We start from the raw sequence: 13,014 nt of genomic DNA on the forward strand, positions 1-13,014 counted from the left end.
AGGTCAACCAGATTCCCTAGGATCCAGACTGGAGCACAGACTTGGGGGAATGTGCAGTTTCTGTACGGTTGCAGGGGCTCTGCCTGCACGCTCTCACATCCCCCGCTAAACGTGCCGAAGCCTCGCCCTTTAGCTTCTCTCTGGCCGTAGCTGCAGTGAGCAACTGTGACCTTTGCATTATTGTCAGAGGTGTTTTATCCAGACAGGATATCCTTATAAATGATGTTCAAAAGGCTTTTTTCATGTACCCTGTATTTTTCGTGGGTATTTCATCTTTTCGTTATCCTGGACTATCTCTTTTCTCACTGAGGAAACGTCCTGAAACTATAAAACAACATTGCTGGGAAGGTAGTTTGAATTTGTGGAAGCCTGATAAGCAGTGTAGCTGAATAGCCTGTTATGCTCCAACATGAAAGCAGGAATCAACTGTTTTCTGAAATGGGTGGATCTTATCCTAGTAGAGTCCAGAACATTTCCTGAAGAGAGCTCCCGCTTACCTACTTTGCAGTCTTGCAGGGTGAACTACTGATAAATAGTGACAAAGTGACAAAGAGTAACAAAGACATTGTCTTTATTAGTTGGCAGGTGGTCACAGGAAGCCATAGAGCATTCCGGAAGGCAGGACCTTATTATAGCCACTTTTCCAGCTGGTATTTCCACCTTCCTTCCAGAACATGCCTGCTTGTTCTATGGTGACTGAAAATAAAATTAAAAAAACTTACAGTCTCCTTCCAGCTCCTGTGAATGCATTGCTGTGCACGTACGCATAACACAATAGGTCATGCAGAAGAGAGGAAAAGTAGTTTCCTAAGACATTAACTTTTCTAAAAGGGTCATTAGAAATGAGTTATTTGCAAAAGCAAATGCCAACTTTGCCTTGTTTCTTCTGACTTGCCACTCTGGTTAGAGCCTGCCATAGGGCATGTGGAAGTGAAACTTCTCTCTGCTGCTCCATACACGTCTAGAAAAAGTGAATCAGACAGTCTGGGAAATGACAGCGAATTCCTCCCTGAAATGTAGAAAACAGAAATTCACATTTCAAATACTGACTCGGATAGGGCAAATCCCCTGGAAATTCTGAAGTCTGTGGCCATGGTGTCTTCTTAAGTCTCCTATGTGCACTGCCCTCTCCTGAATGCCTGATCCCTCCCGCCTCCTGCAGCGCTGGCTTCCTCTCCCCAAGGAGTGAGAGCAGTTAAGAAAATACTCCTGGGGGCGCCTGGGTGGCGCAGTGGTTAAGCATCTGCCTTTGGCTCAGGGCGTGATCCCAGCGTTCTGGGATCGAGCCCCACGTCAGGCTCCTCCACTAGGAGCCTGCTTCTTCCTCTCCCACTCCCCCTGCTTGTATTCCCTCTCTCATTGGCTGTCTCTGTCAAATAAATAAATAAATAATCTAAAAAAAAAAAAAAGAAAGAAAGAAAAGAAAATACTCCTCAATGTTGACAACTGAAGATGCCGAATGAATTTGTTTAGTTTTCCACGTGAACCCATTTCCAAGGCAAGATCCCCTTTCTAAGTGCGAGTAACTTCTTTCTCTGCTGCACCCTTAATAGACCTTTGTCTCAGACTGCCTAAGGAAATACTTAAATTTGTGATTTTGCCTGGGTATTTTGATTTGAGTAAATAAATATAGTAGATATGTATTACTGTAGATATGAGTAAATAAATACAGTATCAACTCTAAGTTCTTGGCTCTGTGGCTCCAAGAGCAGTATGGCTCTGTAGCAACACTCCTGATCCAGAGATCGGCCCCGCGTTCTAATTCCAGCACCACCAGTTACTCGGTGCCCGGTAATGAATAGAGAGGATAACAGTATCTTCTCCCAGTGTTGCTTCGAGGATAGCGTGAGACATCGTATGTAAACATAACCTAGGTCTCTCAGTAGCTGTTCACGCCTGATGAAGTTTTGCCCGAGCATTCGAGGGCAGTGGCATTCACCAGGATGCTCGGACGAGAGCGCCAAGCCTGTAAGACAGTTAATCAAATAAAAAATAAAAACAGTGCAGTGGTGGCCCCAATACTGAGTTCCTCCCCAGAATTAGGGTGAACAATCTCTCCTCTTTGTTGGAAAGAGACAGGGGTGGGAGGATTGTGAGTGTAGATATTTTATATTTTTCCATTGGGTAAAAGATGGATTAGTTAATCCTCTGAAAAGAACTGGAGGCTGGTAAATGTTGGTGTTTTTATTCCTGGCTCATTATTTTTAAAAAGTAGGACACGAGTTCTCAGCCACGTGATCTTCCCACTTGCAGATTTGTTATTGGAGAGACAGATCCTGAGTGCTGGTCGCTGTGCACTTCTTGGGTCTTCATAGCAACCTGGTGATGTGCAGAAATCGTAGCCACATTGTATGGATGAAGACAGTGAGACACAGAGAGATGAAGAACTTAGACTAGGTCACGCAGCTAGTAGGTAATAAAGCCAGAATTGAACTCAGCGTCTAATACCAGCCCCAGGGGGATGATGGCTTCGGCAGCAAGCCTCACTGAGTTCAAGGGCCTTTTCTCTTAGCTGCAGAGACAGGAAACAGCTACCGTGCCCTTAAGACCTGTTCGTATAGTTCTTTCTGTTTGGACATCAGAAGCTCCGAACGAAGAGATCTGTGGGTGCTGGAGAAGTTGGGGTTGGCTACTTGTAGATCTGCACTATGACTTTCCTGGGCCCATAAAAAAACATTTTGCTTTATGACTGTGTTGGTATAGAGATTAATATAACACAGGCTAGATTCACTATTATCATATCCATTGTGCTCTTGTAATTTTAAGAGAAATCAAATTGAAACATTTTTGCAGGCTCTGTGCCCATTGTGCCTTGTGGACAGGCAGCCCCGGCTGTGACAGGCATGGACGTTCCACTGTGTTCTGTGGAATGGGCAGAAAGAGTTTGAATACACGGAAAACAAGGGTTCTAACTAATTGCATGAGCAAATGGGTTTGGGAATGACAATTATTGAAGCAGGGGATCCCAGCTTCCCAAAGGGAAGGGTGTTTGTCGGGAATCGAGGGCAAATATGGAGGACCTCGAAAGCTGTGCTGAGGTGTCCGGACAGGTGGAGTCAAGAAGGGGGGTAACCGAATTTAGTCCCAAAGCCAGTAGAGGAAGGATCAGTACCCGCCCATAATAAAGCGTTTGTCCATTCATGGCAAAATGAGAAAAATAAGGACAAAGCAGCCTGTTTTTTATAAGGCTAAATTTATTCAATTTAAAGAGCTGTCCTTTTTATGTATTCAACTCTTCATGTGGGGCACGTGGGTGGCTCAGTCGGTTAAGCGTCCGACTCTTGGCTTCAGCTCAGGTCATGATCTCAGGGTTCTGGGGTTGAGTCCCGCATCGGGCTCCACACTCAGTGAGAAGTCTGCTTGAGGTTCTCTCTCTCCCTTCCCCTTTATTCCTTCCACTCTTGTTGTCTCTCTCAAATAAATAGATAATATCTTTAAAAAAATAAATAAACCATGTTTTGAGGGTTTACACATTTTCTCACTTTATAACGAAGTGAAGGCAATGGCCTTCGTAAATGGCCATTTCTTTCAATGTCTTTAGTTGGCAAAATAAAAACTGACAACCCTATATCGGCCCCAAAACTCATTTTGAATTTTGGTGCACAAAATCCAAAGGGGTTGAAATCAGCTTGCCATGTGGAGGACAGACAGCCCAGGTTCTCAATGGCCTCAGTGCTCTGCCAGCCTCAGTGGCTTAAATTTAGTAGTCCCTGTCCCCATCCACTGGGACACAGGTCCCCGCTGCTCCAGGCAGCTGTCCCTTTGTCCATGAGTATAGTCTCTCACTGGCTGCTCCTCTTCCTTTCCCTCCCGTCACCGTTCTGGATGGGAGTGGGCCTTCCAACACCACAGCCAAGGGGACAATGATAGCCATCAACTTGAAAGCTAAATCTGATTCTCTGGCTTACAAGAAGTTGCTTACGCCGTACTCACGTTTCTCATTCTCTTTGGGCCGGGAGTTTATGGAGGACAGCCCACACATTGCTGGCTGTGTGCAGGTGGCCTGGGTGGGTCCTCGTAGAGTAACATGGAGAAGTGCAGGCGAATGCAGGGAGCCCTCTGAAGCCTGGGCTGTGAGCAAATGTGGGCCATTGCAGTGCTTGAGTTAAAGGTGACAGAGACCTGAGGCTGTGGCCGTGGGGACAGAGAGGAGGGGCCACAGTCGGGGATATTTCACAGGGTATCCTGGACAGGGTCTGCGCAGTACGCAGACAGATGGCTTGTGGGGCTGAGTGAAAAGGATCGTCCAGGATGCCGTGAAGAAGGAGAAGTATTTGCAGCCCCTTCTCTCTAACGGCGTTAGCCCGGGACGGCTACGATCGGTGGATGTCACGGCTTCCAGTAGGTTCCTGCAATAACTTCACAATTTGCCATTATCCTCTTGATTTTTGCGATCCTTAGCAAATCCAGGCATACCCCCTAGCACAAATTACAAAGAATTTCATAAATACTACATTTAAGTAGCCAGATTTCAATGGCAGGAGTTACGAACATACCTGTTGATGACCTATGAGTAAAGAGGCTTCAAAATTTGATTTTTGTTTCTCAGTAAAATTCCTCATGTCCCCTCATCATTTCTAAGATACTGTCACTGAGAATTATATTATCCCGCAGTCTCCCCTGAGGTCACAGCACAGCAGGAGGGCAGCTCCACGAGTCACGACTCACTGTATGTCACTGTAATAAGCACACAAATGCCGTCAGTTCCTAGATAGGAGATGATACCGTGGTACGACTGCGGCTCATCAGACCTGGCGGAAAAGTCCTAAGATCTGCTTTCTCACTATCGCTCTCAACCGTATAATAGAACTGACTAGAGTGAGCAATTAACAGCCCATCATTACATCACCAGGGCGGGGTTCTGCCAACGCGCGGTTAGACACACCTGAGTTTAAAATCCCAGCCCTGGGGCGCCGGGCGGCTCAGCTGGTTAAGGTTCTCTCTCTTCCTCTCCCTCCGCTCCTCCCAGCACTTACCTTCCCCTGCCCCCACCCCGCTCACTTGCACACTCTCCCTCTCTCTCTCTCAAGAAATTAATATAAAGAAAGAAAGAAACCCCAGCCCCATGACCCACTTACTACTCGAAAGAACCTGGGCAGGTGCCAAGCCTCTCTGACCAAACCAGAACATGTGATGAAGCAATGAATACCTGCCAAGTAGGGTTGAGGTGCAAAAGTCAGACAGCATGTCTGAGTGCCTTATGTATGCTCACTGTTCTTTTTTTTTTTTTTTTAAGATCTTATTTATCTATTTAAGAGAGAATGAGAGAGAGCACGAGAGAGGGGAGGTTCAGAGGAAGAAGCAGATTCCTCCCTGAGCAGGGAGCCCGATGTGGGACTTGATCCCAGGACCCTGAGATCATGACCTGAGCTGAAGGCAGTCGCTTAACCAACTGAGCCACCAGGCACCGGCTCACTGTAAACCTTTGTGGACTGCTTCTGCTTTCCGTGGTATGAAGTCCAGGCATTACCCTTGACTTTTCGAGCTGAGGCCTCTCCTTCCTCCTCCAGAGTCAGGGCACCTGAAGGACTCCTGGTGCTGTGTGCCTCTTCCCCTTTCTCTGCCGGCGGTTTTGTTCCGAGCCCGTCCTCCGCGTTACTAAACCGGTCACATTAGCTATTAGTATCCCACACAGACCTAGGTTTACTAGAGAAATAAATTCTGTAAGTCCTTTAAATCCATCCTAAAAAAGTAAATACGGCCGTATTTTCATGTCTGTTTCCTGAAGTTTCTGCCGTACCTTCATATGTTCTATTTGTTTTCTGTAGATCGTGGTCCCTCAGGGAAGAACAGAAAAGAGGGAAAGTACGTTTTTGAGTCCAAGAGCGATCGAGGAGGAGGGGAACACCCAGCCCCAGAAACAGGTAAATGTGTAACTTGGAAATTCATTGCCGAGTATGAACATTGGCAGAATCACTTATCCTCTAGCTGCAGTTATCAGATGACGCTGCAAGAGTCTGCGACAAGATCTGTGGGTCAGAAGAACCATGGGATTCTCACCTCCTCTGTCGGGCTCACCTCCTCTGTCATGCTGCGTCGCCGGGCTCTTAAACTAGTAACCTCACATCTTTGGACCTTGGATTCCTCTTTTATAAGTTGATTGGACTAGATTATCATTCCCTCCCGGGTGGAACATTCTGTGGGAAGAGTAATACTCACGGCACAGGGGTTAAGAACGCAGCTTTAGAATCCGATGCCAAGGTTCAAACCCTTGCTTCACCACGAACCCTGTGACCTGGGGCGGGCAAATTTCTCGCTCTGGACCCTAGTCTCCGCGTTTGTGTGATGGAGGGAACAGCTATCCCTGCCTCAGAGTTGTTAGGGAGGATGAATGGGACAATTATATAAACCACTTAGCACACTGCGTGGCTCATACAATGAGCCAGATAAATGGTGGCCATTATGCTTGAGTTAGTCATGATATAAGAATAAAGATCTTAGCGCACCTAGTTCTCCCCAGCTGCTCTAGCGGTAAAGACCGAAGACAGCAGGAGTGAGGACAGTGTTGGAGGTCAAGGGAATATTTAGTGAGTACAGAAGAATACCATAATTCCATGATTTGGGTGGTTTTTAACTAGAAAGAAAACACTTTCGACATAGTTCTGTAGAAAGGTAGGTTTTAATCCTAAGTCCCACAAACAATTAGTAAAAGAAGATTCAGGAGAACAAAAGATGATTCTTAAATTACAGATCTAAACATGGAGAAGCCTTTCTTTTCACCCTAGAGCTTTCTTTGTAAACTCTGGACAACATCAAAGTATAACCATTAACCAACAGATGGCCAGAATAAACCAGACCTCGAGTACCTACATGTTGCTCGGTCAGCTGGCCTGCTGGACTTACCCCGTCCCCAGATATTTGAATAGAAAGGGCTCTGTCCTCCATGGACACATAAAGGGAAACTAGGCCTGCCTGGTTCTATGCAGAGGGTCTCCATTCTACCTGCCCCTGCCCCGTCCAGTTATGTGTTACGAATGTCACTCCCACTTATACGAGCAGGATACCCCAGTTCATCTCCTTAGCTGGTTCCTGAGAAACTTATATCATGATGTGTTTTATAAGGGGTTAGAAAATTTTAAATCTAAAGACAATGAAGAAACCATGCCAAATGAGTACTGAAGTCTGGAATAATTGACAGTATTCTAGCAAGTTCTTTATGGGAGATCTCATTTTCCTTGCATTCAAAGCATTAAACAGGAATCAATTTGACAGTTTAGCCACCTCATCTCTGACTTGACAAATAGAAAATTCCGCAAGATTATATGTCTGCTCTGCTGTTCCCATAGCTGCATCTGCACCCCAGACCTGGGATTGGGGTCTTCAGGCACAGCCCCCTTCCCCCCGGCCTAAGCACGAGGGCTCATCCTTACGCAGATCACACACACTTGGAAGGGTGGCAGCCTCTGGTCCTCTCCCTGCCCTGAACAAGCAGAGTGAGCGTCCCCAGCTACTCATCCCCAAACGTGAACACTCATCCGTTTGCACCCACCCCGCTTCCTTTCCTTCAGTACTAAACGAAGGAGTGCCTCTCTTTCCAAGGTCAGTCTCCCCCTGAGCTTGATACCAGCCCCTAATCTTCTCAGGTCCGATTCTCCTTCATTGATTAACTCTCCTATGTTTTTAATCTGTTTCTCTGCTGGCTTATTCCCCCAACAGCTGCAGACACATTCAGATCTCTGCCAACACATAGAAACAAAATAGCATCCCTCAGTCTTCAGTGTCCCTGTAAATGAATTCTGATTGCTAAGTCCATTGGCCTCTCCGGCCTTCACCCCACTTGACCTCTTCTTAGCATTCGGTTCAGCCAAGTGCTTCCTGGAAATAGTCTCTTCCCGGTGCTTCCAAGACTCCCCTCTCCCTTGGCTGCCCTGCCACTTCTCCGATCCCTCTCTTTCTGTTCTCTTAGGTTGTCTTTTGTCTGCCCTCTGAAATGTTGGTGTTTCCTGGGGCCTCACTCCTGGCCCTCCCTCTTCTCCCTTTCTCTCTGGCAATCTCAGCCACTTTGCGGCTGCACCCACGACCTTGACGCTAAAGACTCATCTATTTAGGCCCAAATAATCCAGAAACCTATGGGCGTCTGGGTGGCTCAGTCAGTTAAGCATCTGACTCTTGATGTCGGCTCAGGTCATGGTCTCTGGGTTGTGAGATCTGCTCCTCACTCAGCAGGGAGTCTGCTTGAGATTCTCTCTCTCTCCCTCTGTCCCTCCCCTGCTGCCCTGGGCACGTGCTCTCTCTCGCCCTCTCTCTCGCAAATAAATAAATCTTTAAAAAAAAAAAAATTTCCAGAAACCTAAAGAAAATTCTACCTGGATCACGTATAGACATCTCAATCCAAAAATGTCAGAAAGTAAACTTATCTCCCCTACCCACCCATCATACATTTAAACCACTGGAGCAAAAAGCCTGCGAACGGGATACAGGAGCCGCTCCTTCACGTCTGCACTTCGTATCTAAATTCTATTATCGTAATTGTAATACTTAATGGTGTTTTTTCATTTAAATGTTTGTCTGCCAGACCTGAAGTCGTTGAGACTCACGATCGCATTTCCCTTCTGGAGAAGTTCTGTAGGGGGTGGGGCGGAGCTGCGCGGCCTGGGGCCCTGCCCTCATTCCCCTGCTGACCTTCCAAGCTCAGACCCGTCGCTTCGTTCCTGATGTTGCAGTCCCTTCATTTGCAAAATGGGTCTAATGACGGTACCGACTCCTATGGTGGCTGTGAGAATTAAATGATTTATACCGTAAAGCGCTTAGAAGGGCGGGCGCCCGGGTGGCTCGTCAGTTCGGCGTCCCCCTCTTGGTTTTGGCTCAGGTCATGATCTCGGGGTCATGGGATCCAGCCCTGTGTCGGCTCCACGCTGAGCGTGGAGTCTGCTTAAGACTCGTCTTTCTCTCTGCCTAAAATAAATAAATCAATCTCTTTTTTAAAAAATCATTCTTTAAAAGAAAAAAAAAAGGCACTTAGAACAGGGCGGGGACTCAGTCGCGTGGCTTATCGTCTTGGGTCGCCAGCACCCCGCTCAGCGTGGGGCGCGTGGCTCTTACTGAGCGCTGCGTGAGTGAAGAAAGGAACGAGATGAAGGGTTACAGGAGCAGCTTATGCGATGGGCATTTTTTTTTTTTTAAGATTTTATTTATTTATTTGACAGAGATAGAGACAGCCAGCGAGAGAGGGAACACAAGCAGGGGGAGTGGGAGAGGAAGAAGCAGGCTCATAGCGGAGGAGCCTGATGTGGGGCTCGATCCTGTAACACCGGGATCACGCCCTGAGCCAAAGGCAGACACTTAACCGCTGTGCCACCCAGGCGCCCCACGATGGGCATTTTTATCCCTCTAACTGCACGAGTTGGCAAGACCGCGGCAGCTAAAATAGCTCCACCGTATGGCCTCCAAGCCTGGTCTGACTCCAGAGCAGCTCAGCCTAAGGATAGAGCCTGCCGCCTGATAAGGAAGACCCCCGGGCACACCTTGTCCCTTCCAGGTTCTGCTGGCCTCGGAAGCCTGCTTCTGGCTCCTCGGCCGGGTGTCTGGGACCCACCCCCGGAGAGACCTGTGAGGGTGAACTAGAGAGCTTTTTCTCTTCGGGGGCCCTTAGCCGGACTGACGCCGGCCTGGTTCGAAGCCGGCTCTCACCTGCTGAGGGTAGGTTCTCTGGATTTAGGAAGAAAAGCAATCTCTTGAAGCCCTAACCAGTACCAGGAGTCGGGAGTTAGTCCGGACTTACTTCGAGAGAATGGTCATGGACGGACCCCCGTGTAATCCGGGACTACGAGGAACACCAATCCTGTGGGGGCCACGGCTTCACCGCTGTCCGTTCACAGAGTCTGTTAGAGCGGGGCCGAGGGGGTCGGGCGACAACCGGGGGCCCACCGACGCTCCGCACACGTCGTAGGGACCCGGCGCAGCATGTGGCTCGGGGACTACACCTGCCCTTTACGGACCATGTGCCCTTAGACCCGTGACTTAATCTGGCACTGAGTTCGTCTGTAAGATGGTGACAGTACAGGTGCTACGCGGGGGAGTCGTTCGGATGAACCACGACGGTGCCCGCGAGGCGCTTACCACACAGGAGCCCGCAGCTTTAGTGCGGCTGATCACTGACCTGCCCTGTTCGTCTCTACCCGCCTCGCAGGTGCGGTGCTCCCGCTGGCCCTGGGCTTGGCCATCACGGCGCTGCTGCTTCTCATGGTTGCTTGCCGACTGCGCCTGGTGAAACAGAAACTGAAGAAAGCTCGTCCCATTACGTCGGAGGAATCGGACTACCTCATAAATGGGATGTATCTGTAATAAGTGTCACTTCCAATTTATCCATAGATCAGTTCTGGATATTTATAACCTCTTCGGTTTGATCTGGGCTAAGAAAAATACAGAAGCCCCGGAAAATTCTGCAAACCCCAAACCTTTGTTTTTATTTATTGTAGAAAGAGTTTCTTTGGGGAGTATCTGAAATGTTTTGAAATTTAGAGAGGAGTCCATATGAGTAAAGACTCAGAAGTCTAATTCCAACTTAGGTAAACTGTCCCTGAAAATAGCGATTTGCAGTGAGCCAAGGCAGAAAATTCAGGATCTCAAGGGGTGGCCTTCGAATGGCAACGTTAACCCTTGACTTTTTAGAAGCCGACCACTGGCCCCCGGCAGCCCTGGACTGCTCTGCACACAGCTTTTGTCTTGTTCGGAGGCCTTCTTGTTCCAGTGCTCTCCTTTCTCTTCTCCCCTTCCAAACCTGTTTCGGAGAAAGGCTCTCAAGTGAGTTGAGATCTTCCCTGGGATGCTCCCTGGGCAGGGGTGTCTAAATGATAGCCCTCGGGAACACGTAGAGGTGTCAGGGCAGGTGAGTGTGCGTTCAGCCCAGAGCCTCTGACCTCGGGCCACTGAGGTGGCCGCCTCCTCGGGCTTGCCTTTGGGAGAAAACCTCCAGCTTTGGATCGCAACTAGCTGTCACGCGGTCTTGGAGGGAGAGCAGAAGCCGGGGGGCAGCAGGGGTGGCGGGTGAAACATTTTAACACAGACTTAGCTGAGGGCGAAGTGCCAGGAGGCCCATTAGTACTTTCTCGAATCTACTCAGCCCTGCTTGATGGTCCAGAACACAGCAGCTTTATTTATATAGTCTCTGGTTTTCAGCAGGAACCTGTGTTGATGGAAGAGAAAAATGCATTCAAACTGAAAAGCAGAACACTGAGTGGATTTCTAAGTGCAGCTTTTGTAAAAATGTCCCATGTTTAGGTATCAGCACGTTCTTGCATCCAACGGGATAGGCCAGTTTCTCCATCATTTGTTCAGTGCTATAAAATGTTACCCTGTGCCAGCAGCTAATGCTGGGCTTCCGAATTCCCCGAGCAGAAAGCAGGCTTGCATAGATTCATCTCTACACAAAACTGGCGTCTAGCTTAGCGTCTTCTCCCTTTTAATCAACTGGTAGGATTTTAAAGGCAAATTATTCCCATCATCACTCCATGCCGGGATTACACACATCCTAGAAATCATTCCCCTTAGAGGAATCTGTCGTGTGCTGCCTGTCTACACTCACGTGATGTTACCGTTTATATAACACGGCTTTTTATCAGAAGTGGCGCATCTTCTAAAATACTTGAAAACACTGTAGAACGCTTTATTTTCAGACTGAACCTAAGTTGTCCTTTTAGCAGAGGGCTTCATTTGGGTCTGAAATATAACAATACTTTAATAAACAGAAAGTTAGTTCTAGGAAAACAAAGGATTGGTTAATTTCCCAAGAGGTCCCAGCATTTTGTTGAATGTTTAGAATTGAGCAAAGATTCGAAGTTCTCCTCAAGGGCAGACTGGAGAAATGCCTATGTGATTGAACTTAGGATATCTGTACTCTGTGTGACGCTTTGCCGTTTGCTTTTCTAGAGAAGGGTGTCACTTATAGCTATACCCAATAAAATAAAAACTGAAGAGGCATGTATCTTTCAGCACATCTTTTTATACATGAAGAAATTAAACACGGTTTAGTATTGCTATGGTGTTGAAATACTTAAGACGTCCATATCCATGTGTACAATATCCCTTTAATAAATTGTATTTTATTCTTATGCCTTTTTAAATAACCTTTTAATCTAATCATCATCATAAGTTGCTATTACTTACTGAGCTGTTACTGTATCACCTGGATTTAATCATATCAACCTTATCTTGCAAAGGGGGGAAATTAAGAATTAAAGGAGAATCAAAGTCTACAAAATAGTTATATTGTCAGATGGACTGAATGGGACTTTTTAAAGTCACCTTACCTGCGAGTATATGATTGGAGGAGTTCTGCAGCTAAGATAATTTAAAAATAATTTTCAAGGGAAGTTTGTCCACAACTTACTGCTCAAACATGTCTCACGTGTCTTTTCCTGGGAGAGAAAAGGCCCACATAAGCCATCTTTCAGAGAATGTACAGCTGGGCACCTGGCTGGCTCAGTCGGTTAAGCGTCTGCCTTTAGCTCAGGTCCTGATCCCGGAGTCCCAGGATCGAGTCCCACGTGGGGCTCCCTGCTCAGTGGGGAGTCTGCTTCTCCCTCTGGCCCTCCCCCACCTCGTGCTCTCTCTCTCAAATAAATAAATAAATAAATATCTTTAAAAAAGAAAAGAAAGAAAGAAAACATACAGCTTCTTTGCCCTAATTCACGGAACAAGTAGACGTCAGCCTCCACCCCTCCCCAAGCATTTGAGTGTTTCCAAGTCGCTTGGATCAGATTGTTCTCTTCCCCAGGAAGACGACAGAATGTCTTCATCCTTCTCCTACTGCCTTTTCGTCATCTGTGATTTGGCTCCACCATTCCGTTTCACGCCTACCATCCCTCCTCAGCCACTGACGGCGGTTTCATGTTCTCCCAAATGCGGAGATGCGTATTTCTATTCTTCAGTTTTGGGGTTCAAGGCAGACCTTGCTGATGACTTCCTTGGACGTCACGTACAGAAACGTCCTGCGGTGTGGTGTGCCCGGGAGCCCAGGCGCCGTCCGTGTCCTCCCATGTTCCATCCATACCACAGTGGTGATGCCACAGAACA

General features: G+C 47.5%; 1 protein-coding gene across 1 annotated transcript in view; it reads left to right on the plus strand.

Annotated features, from left to right (window-relative positions):
• Positions 1-12,062, plus strand: part of LRP11 (LDL receptor related protein 11) — a 44,495-nt gene extending 32,433 nt beyond the window's left edge. Inside the window, exons 6-7 of the mRNA XM_026505036.4 lie at positions 5,769-5,864; positions 10,130-12,062. Of these exons, the coding sequence (XP_026360821.3) occupies positions 5,769-5,864; positions 10,130-10,284 (251 nt within the window). The 3' untranslated portion in view covers positions 10,285-12,062. The remainder of the gene's footprint in view (positions 1-5,768; positions 5,865-10,129) is intronic.
• Positions 12,063-13,014: the final 952 nt, after the last annotated feature.

This window comes from Ursus arctos, unplaced genomic scaffold (assembly GCF_023065955.2).
Source record: "Ursus arctos isolate Adak ecotype North America unplaced genomic scaffold, UrsArc2.0 scaffold_13, whole genome shotgun sequence".
NCBI lineage: Eukaryota > Metazoa > Chordata > Mammalia > Carnivora > Ursidae > Ursus > Ursus arctos.